This window comes from Cricetulus griseus, chromosome 3, assembly GCF_003668045.3.
Source record: "Cricetulus griseus strain 17A/GY chromosome 3, alternate assembly CriGri-PICRH-1.0, whole genome shotgun sequence".
Classification (NCBI taxonomy): domain Eukaryota; kingdom Metazoa; phylum Chordata; class Mammalia; order Rodentia; family Cricetidae; genus Cricetulus; species Cricetulus griseus.
In genome coordinates this window covers 92204954-92214394 of record NC_048596.1, presented here as the reverse complement: position 1 = coordinate 92214394, position 9441 = coordinate 92204954, and the positions used below count along the sequence as shown (strand labels likewise).

At 37.2% G+C, this 9441-nt stretch overlaps 1 protein-coding gene across 1 annotated transcript; it reads right to left on the bottom strand.

Moving 5' to 3' along the window:
* Positions 1-245: 245 nt before the first annotated feature.
* LOC100774439 (olfactory receptor 491-like) lies at positions 246-1178 on the bottom strand. The gene has a single exon (XM_027410323.1). The coding sequence runs from the start codon at positions 1176-1178 to the stop codon at positions 246-248; it is 933 nt and encodes a 310-aa protein (XP_027266124.1).
* Positions 1179-9441: the final 8263 nt, after the last annotated feature.

Below are 9441 nucleotides of genomic sequence, written 5' to 3'. Positions count from 1 at the left end.
TGAAGTCCATTTGTGTACTAGGGATAAATGCTGATCCACTAAAAATGTAAATTTCTTGACATATGCTGATATTACGTACTTAATACAAAACCATTTTTAAAGACTCCAAGATAGCTTCCTAAAGGACACAGATTAAAAGTGAGATTTAGAACAGAAAAAAGAAGATGTTAACTTAAACACCATATGAGAGGCACTGGGAGTAACATGAATAAATGAATTTTTTGTGTTTCTTCAAGGAACAGATTTCATGAATATATTCTGACAGTTACCTTCCTCAGTGCCTCCTTTACATCTCTGTTCCTCAGACTATAAATGAGGGGGTTTAGCATGGGGATCACCACTGTGTAGAACACAGACACTATCTTGTTTTGTTCAGTAGAGTAGCTGGACTTGGGCATCACATAAATGAAGGTGATGGTTCCATAGAACAGAGTGACTGCAGTGAGGTGGGAGGTGCAGGTGGAGAGGGCCTTGTGACAGCCCTCAGTGGAGCGCATCTTCAGGATGGTGATGAGGATGTAGATGTATGAGATGGCTATGACAAACACTGTCACTACAATGATGGATCCAGCAGAGATGGAGGTGATGATCCCAACAATGGAGACATCTGAGCAGGAAAGTTTCAACAAAGGGGAGAAGTCACAGAAGAAGTGATCTATCTGATTTGCTCCACAGAAAGACAGACTTAACAAACAACCTGTATATGTCCAAGCATTCACACAGCCACCTACATAGGAAGCCCCAATTAAGAGGAAGCAGATTTGTGGAGACATATGTGTAGAGTAGAGTAGGGGTGAGCAGATAGCTACATATCGGTCATAGGCCATGGCAGTAAGCAGAAAGCCTTCAGCTGTCCCAAAAGTCATAACAGAACAGAGTTGGGCTTCACAGCCATGCAGAGAGAGGGCTGTTCCAGGCACAATGAATTCTATCAGCATTATAGGCGCAATTGATGTGGAATAGCAGATGTCCACAAAAGCCAGATGGCTTAGGAACAGATACATGGGGGTATGGAGCTGGGGACAGCTTCTTACTAAATTGATTATGCTAATATTTCCTACTAAGGTGACAATGTATATTCCAAGGAAAAGAACAAAGAAGATGACACAAAGTACAGGATCATCTGTTAACCCCAAAAGAATGAACTTTGTCACAGTTGAGTAGTTTCCAGGCTCCATCTTCTGTGGAAATTGTCCCCGAGGAAAATGAAGAATTCATTTGTTTAATATGCTCATTCCATAAAGTCCTGGCTGCATATAATTATTCCCCAGACTCAATCAGGTCGTCTACATCCAAACATGCACTTACAGAGGTTCTTCATTCAATATTGAGATTGAGGGTTTTATCTCTTTGCCTAAAATGAGAAAGATTGAGCCTTACTCTCTGACATGTTATGTGGTGTTCTTGAAGGTGCTTCTCCTGTCTTCTATAACAGGCAAAACTGTTTCCCAATGTCTATATCTAGTACCAGTGTTGTGCTGGGATTCTCGTCATGCTCAATGACACATTGAAATCCTAGACCCCCTCACTACCTTTCTTCTCCTCCATCATTCTCTTCAACCACTCCTCCTCTAATTTGTATTTAAGGAATGACACAAAATTCACCAAGTCAGGTATATTTGCAATTTGGCAGACTTTCTGAATCAAAGATTAAGAATTTGTCATATTTCTCTCAAAGGTCTCTTCCTTCCATATATAATTTAAAATGGCATTAGTAAGAGTAAACTATTTGATAGTATTTTTACTTTACATATTCATATAAGATTTCTGTAACATCATAATTAATTGTAAACAAGTTATGAGAATGGTTTGATGGAGCACTAAGTAGACATTGCTTTCATGAGTATAATTTAATTTGATTGATGTTAATTTAACGCATGGTGATCAAGTCTGTTTAGATTTTCACCTCCTCTCAGTCTTTTACTCAGAACTAGGAAAGCTATTTTATAAAAGAACCTCAGAGAAACACATATTAAGGAATAATCAGTTTAAATAATATTATTTTCACTTACTTTTGTTAAGGCAATAATTCAAAAGATGTATGCATGTGTTCAAAAACAAATTTATCCTTGTGACATAGAGTAATGAAAATACTAAACCAATCCATTGTTTTGTGTATGGACTTTGATTCTTTTTCACGAAAGAGTTTCTTGCCTTCTCTGTTGAGCCACTTCATTGTGACAAACACACAATTCTTGTGTTTTGAGGCAGTCCTGAATACCAATAAATAAGTTATCATTAGTTAGAAAAGAAAAAAAAAACTGTTACAGCAGCCATACTAATACCTCAGTGAAAATTGAAAAAATGTTACAAGCTTGCTATGAAAATTCACAGAATGAAAAATAATTCTAAACCATTTTAGTCAAATATGTGGCTTGGGGGTTAAGAACACTTTGTTGCTCCTTCAGAGGATCTGAGTTCCATTCCCAGCACCCACATGGTTCAAAAGAATCTGTAGGGGCTGATTCAGGGGCTCCAAGCCCTTCTTCTGACTTCAAGCGCGCGCACACACACACACACACACACACACACACACACACACACACACACACACACACACCCTTATGCATATAAAATAATATAAACTTTTAGAAAATTATTTTAATTATAAATTTTTCAGTGTCAGAAATTTAACTTATTCACATCTCATGGTACTTAGTCCAACTACACAACAATAGTTTCAGTAAAATCTATTGATTAAAAATTCTATCAGCTTGTGTTTTCCTTTAGCTAAAGACAATATATTCTATGGGGAGGGTCAGGCAGACTCACTGGTCTAATCCCTGCAGATTGATGTGCAGGGTTTGGTTGGGTGGAGAGATTGGATTCAGTGTTGAATCCTTAATTTTTAAAACACTTCACAATCCATTGAGAGATTTCAACTAGGGGCCGTATATAATAGTGTTTCCATTTATATTATTAAACTCAATTAGTAGTATTAGTAGAATGTTTTCCATCTTCTGAATCAGCTGTATAGCAAACACACAGCACCAAACACATTAAATTGAGAGCTTAATGTAATTAAGGCTCAATTACATTTTGAAATGTATCTCACTGTTATGGCTATGTATGCTTTCTCACAGTTTTAATTTCTTCAAAATTGTGAAACCTGCTATTTTTTAAGGGAAATGAAAGAGGAGTGGACCTGGGGGAAGAGGGGGAGACAGGGAGGACAACATGGTGGGGATATAATGTATGAGAGAAGAATTTAGAAAAAACAGAATCATGTTACTGTGATGCTCAGTTTCTACTCAAGGCCCTTAGTTATAGCAGTAATAAAAATTTAGCTTCCTTCTAACAGCATTATTGCAGTTCTTACAGTTTTTTGAAGCATTTACCAGAATTAGAAAACATGTTTTTTTGTGTGTGTGTTTGTATTTTTGTTTGTTTGTTTGTTTGGTTTTTAGTTTTTCAAGACAGGGTTTCTTGGTGTAACAGCTCTGCATGCCCTGGAACTAGCTCTGTAGACCAGGCTGGCCTAGAACTCACAGAGATCCACCTGCCTCTGCCTCCTGAATGGGCAAACATGGCTACTAAGTGGCATGAGAATGTATTAATTTGTTAAAAGTTCTCAAATGTTTTCTTTACAGTTAGTGATAATATTGCTCCTCTGATGGTTTGACTGAGGTCTTCAGCTAGGAAGTTGTAAAGTGCAGTGAATCAATAGCTGTGGTCCATTCAAGAATGCATTCCATCTCTTCAATGACAGCCCTTAGATGTGTTCAAGTCACTCTAACAACAGGCACCTTACTTTCCCTGAGACTATCATTTATAAACCTGTTTCAAATCCTATCAGTTTTGCAACGTGGTTTTAATGGTACAAATCATCTATTTTCCATGCAAAGCTCTTAAATGTTTGACTAGAGCTGTCATATCTCTCCTGTCTTGTAATTTCTAAAGAGTTCCTTTAGTTCCTTCCTCTGTGATGTGCATTCCAGATTTTTGAATTTCTTATCAAACCATGACCACAGTTGTGTCTTAAGAAATGATGCCATTTCTGCTCTTTGCCTTCTGCCTCAGTGGAGTTTGGTAGGGGGAATTCTAATTCTTTTGTGATTCATCAAGTGTCCATTTGTGCTGACTGCAGTATTAGAGCCTGGATTCAGTTAAGGCAAATGCTGGACACATAAAACTATTCTAGGGGACTCTTAGTTTTTGTACTCACACAATGTAATTTTGTTGTAAAATTGAAAGAAAAATTGCATAAAATTAAGAAAAATACTATCTATAAAAATTCCAGATATATTTGATCACACGCTATGGTTAAGCAACTTTTAAATTTAAATAGATATAAAATAGTGCTTAATTATTAAATATTTTAATGAGGTGCATTATTTTTCATTCAACACTTCAGAGGATTTTTGTCATAAATCTAAAGGAAAGCAGGAAGCATGGTGTGTGATATCATTTCTGTTCCTAACTAAATCATTCATATGCATGAACTCCTACTGGGTTCCCCCCCTTTCCCTACACTTGGTGGTTGACTCAGGACACCAACTATGACCCTCTATATTTTCCCAGAATGTATCAGCTATCTACCTGTGTAGATAAATATAGAATAGAGAAGTGTGAACCATATCCAACAAAATATGTTTGTTTTCCTTTGATTTCCTTTTCAGAGTCGCTTCTGCTCAAAATTAGCCAGGGTTCTGTCACAGACCATTCACATTACCCTGGGTAACCAGGGAAGAATGGCCCAGGTGAGCAAGTCTAGTCATTGCACCATTTTTTGTATAAATAGGCTATCCATAGGAGTCAAGAGCTAAAACTAGTGAAACAGTTCTGTTACTTTCAAATCCTTCTTAAACTGATAAGATCCATGTATCTCACACTTACCTATCAGAAGTAGGATTATTGATGCTGAATATCAAAGAAGAATCTATAAAGTAGATGCATCCCATTTATTCTTGTAGTTGAGAGCTATACACCAGTCACCACTGACTGCAACACCTGGTGAAGGCACATAAATACATACATGTGATAAGGATGATGACAGGAGCCTGTGTGATGGTAGAGGGAAAGGAGAAGGTAAATATCAACATGAAAAAGCCTCTGGGGCTACTGCTATTTGTCCCCTTGAGATAAAGTCCATAGGCTTGTTGTACATAAATGACTTATGGAACCAGGGGGCTCATTAAGGCTTCTCTCTAGAACTTGTTGAATATTTATTACAGCAAAATGTAACAAAATTTCTTACAAAATAACCTCCATATTTACATTGACTCTAGTTCCAAACTTCGAATATATAATTAAGGAAAAATAATTTTTTTCTTTTTTCAATTTAAATTAGAAAAACTGAGTCAATCTTAGTTCCATCTCCCTGGCCTCCTCCCCTACCTCTCGACTATTGTTTAGATTGTTAGTTGGGGTCAACTCTGTAGATCTCTGGACATTTCCCTAGTGCCAGAATTCCCTTTAAACCTATAATGGCTCCCTCTATAATGGTATCTCTTTTCTTGCTCTCCTCTATTCTTTCCTTGCCTAGATATTCCTGTTCCCTCATGCCCTCCTCTCCCCTCCTCTTCTCATCTCTTTCTTTAAATTCTCTCTCATCTCTCCCCATGCTCCCCAGCTTAGGAAATCTTGTCCCTTTTCCCTTCTCTAGGAGACCATATAGGGTCCTCCTTGATTCCTAGATTCTCTGGTGGTGTGACTGTAGGCTGCTATGTCTTTGCTCTAGATCTAAAATCCATATATGATTGAGTATATACCATTTTCGTGACTGGGTTACCTCACTCAGGATGGTATCCTTTAGTTGCATCCATTTGCTTGGGAATTTCAAGATTCCATTGTTTTTACAAGATTCCATTGTTTTTTTCCCTGTTGAGTAGTACTCCATTGTGTAAATGGACCACATTTTCTCCATCCATTCTTGAGTAGTGGAGCATCTAGGTTGCTTCCAGTTTCTGGCTATTACAAATAATGCTGCTATGAACATGATTGAACATATGCTCTTGTATGAATGTACATTTTTGGGGTGTATGCCTAAGAATGGAATTGCTGGATTTTGTGGTAAAATTATTCCCATTTTCTCAAGGAACTACTATGCTGATTCCCAAAGTGGCTGTACCAGTTGGCACTCCCACCAGCAGTGGAGGAGTGATCCCCTTTCTCCACATCCTCTCCAGAATAAACTGTCATCGGTGTTTTTGATTTTGGCCATTCTGATAGGAGTAAGATGGTATCTCAGAATTGTTTTGATTTGCATTTCCCTGATAGCTAAAGATGTTGAACACTTTCTTATGTGTCTTTCAGCCATTTTAGATTCCTCTATTGATAATTGTTTATTTAGTTCTGTACCCTAATTTTTGATTGAATTATTTGGCGTTTTGGAGACTAGCCTCTTGAGTTCTTTGTAAATTTTGGAAATCAGCCCTCTGTCAGATGTGGGGTTGTTGAATATCTTTTCCCATTCCGTGGACTGCTGTTTTGTCTTGTTGACTGTGTCCTTTGCCTTACAGAATCTTCTCAATTACAGGAGGACCCATTTATTAACTGTTGATCTCAGTGTCTGTGCTGCTGGTGTTATGTTCAGGAAGTGGTCTCCTATACCAATTGATTTGAGGACACCACCTACCTTGTCTTCTAAGAGGTTCACTGTGACTGGATTTTTGTTGAGGTCTTTGATCCGTCTGGACTTATGTTTTGTGCATGGTGATAAATATGGATCTATCTGCAGTCTTCTACATGCCAGCATCCAGTTATGCCAGCACCATTTGTTGAAGATGCTTTCTTTATTGCATTGTATAACTTTAACTTCTTTCTCAAAAAAAATCAGGTGTTCATAAGTGTGTGAGTTAGTATCAGAGTTTTCAACTCTATTCTATTGGTCTACCTCTCTATTTTTGTGCCAATACCAAGCTGTTTTCAGGACTATAGCTCTGTAATAGAGCTTGAAGTCAGGGATGGTGGTGACTCTGGAAGTTCCTTTATTGTACAATGTTGTCTGGTATCCTGGGTCTTTTGTTTTTCCATATGAAGTTGAGAATTGTTCTTTCAAGGTCTGTGAAGAATTCTTCTGGGAGTTTCTTGGTTTTGCATTGAATCTGTAGATTGCTCTTGGCAAGATTGATGGTTTTACTATGTTGATCCTATTTATCCAAGAACATGGGAGATCCTTGCATTTTCTGGTGTCTTCTTTAATTTCTTTCTTTAAAGATTAAAAATTCTTAATATGCAGATCTTTTATCTGTTTGGTTAGCATTATCCCAAGGTATTTTATTTTGTTTGTGGCAATTGTAAAGGGAGATGTTTGTCTGATTTCTTTCTCAGCATGTTTATCATCTGAATATAGTAGGGCTACTAATTTTTTGAGTTAATCCTGCCACTTTGCTGAAGGTATTTATCAGCTGTAGGACTCCCCTGGTAGAGTTTTTTTGGTCACTCATGCAGACTATCATATCATCTGCAAATAGTGAAAATTTTACTTCTTCCTTTCCAATTTGTATCCCCTTAATTTTATTTTGTTGTATTATTGCTCCAGCTAGAACTTCAGGGATACTATTGAAGAAGTATGAAGAGAGGGGACAGCCTTGTCTTGTCCCTGATTTTAGAGGAATTGTGTTGAGTTTATCTCCATTTAGTTTGGTGTTGGCTTGCTGTATATTGCTTTTTTATGTTAAGGTATGTTCCTGTTATCCCTGATTTCTCCAAGACCTTTATCATGAAGGTTTGTTGGATTTTGTAAAAGGTTTTTTCAGCATCTACTGATATTGTCATGTGGTGAATTACATTGATGGGTTTTCATATGTTGAACCATCCTCTCATCACTGGGATGAAGCCTACTTGATCATGGTGGATGATTTATCTGATGTGTTTTTGGATTTGATTTGCCTGTATTTTATTGAGTATTTTTGCATCAATGTTCATGGGGGATATTGGTCTGTAGCTCTCTTTCTTAGTTGTGTACCAAGGTTATTGAAACCCGGTAAAGAGAGTTTGGCCATCACCCTTCTGCTTCTATTGTGTGGAATACTTTGAAGAGAATTGATATTGGGTGTTCTTTGAATTTCAGGTAGAACTCTTCACTAAGCCATCTGGCCCTGGGCTTTTTTTTTTTTGCAGTCTTTTGATGGCTGCTTCTATTTCACTAGGTGTTATATGTCTATTTAAATTGCTTATCTGTTCTTGATTTAATTTTGATAAGTGAAATCCATCCAGAAAATTGTTCATTTACTTTAGATTTTTGAATTTTGAGGAATACATGTTTTCAAAGCATGACCTGATGATTCTCTGGATTTCCGCAGTGTCTGTTATTATGTCCCCCTTTTCATTTCTGATTTTATTAATTTCCATGCTCACTTTCTGCCATTTAGTAAGTTTGGTTAAAGGTTTGTCCATGTTGTTGATTTTCTAGAAGAACCAACTCTTCATTACATTGATTCTTTGTATTGATATATGGTTTTTCGACACAGGGTTTCTCTGTGGCTTTTGGAGGCTGTCCTGGAATTAGCTCTTGTAGACCAGGCTGGTCTTGAACTCACAGAGATCCACCTGCCTCTGCCTCCCAAGTGCTGGGATTAAAGGAGTGTGCCACCAATGCCTAACAAGGATAAATATTTTATATTGCCATCTGTGACATATACCATTATGTATCTTGGGAAAACATGAAGGGGAGCCACATGCAAGTTGAGTTTTAAATAAAAAATCTTTAAAAAATGTATTCCATTATCATTTTAGAAGGAAGAACATGAATAACTTGAAAAATAAAATAAAAACTAAACTTACAAGAGGTTTGAATATCTTCTAGAATGGAACCATTATCAGAGGGTCACCTCATGAACAATGCCTCTGGAGTAGGTAGGTCTAAGCAGAACAATAACTCTTTAAACCAAAGCTAAGTATTAGTTTACTTATCTTGCTAATCCTAGTTCAGAAGCTCTTTCATTCTCATGTCTCAAGGAGTGTGTTTAAAGCCACTACAGTAGTTGGAAGAAATATCCCTTCACATCTCTGTTTATGCTGATAATTGTGCGAAGACATTTTATATATATTGAACCTTAAAAGCAACTTTGGGATGTAGGTCCTTTTATTATTTTAATTTTCTTCACATGAAAGAACAGTGATCCCCCCCCATATCGGTGCTGCCCACTAAAACTCCACATTAATGTTCAAATCATTCTCTAAAGACAAAGGCCCTCTGGGAATCACACATATGGTCACCCCAAATGTAAGCACAAGGAAGTAGCCTCAAATAAGAGAAGCTAGAACTCTGTGCATACTCATTTTTCTCTTAACTTCTAGATAGAGAGTCTAGAATGTGCTCTCTGGGATTCCAACATGTCCCAGTAGAATTTGGTTGCTCTTGCCTGAGTTATACAATCAGAAAAAAATGTACTTTAGGGGAATTATGGGAATGTCTTACTAGCAAAAACTCTCAAGGAAATTTTGCATATATATGTTACAGCATATATACATATGAAGCATATGTTCAAAATTCCC

What these genes read in the sequence shown, in the direction of transcription:
- LOC100774439 (XM_027410323.1), bottom strand. Translation starts at nt 1,178, where the DNA reads ATGGAGCCTGGAAACTACTCAACTGTGACAAAGTTCATTCTTTTGGGG.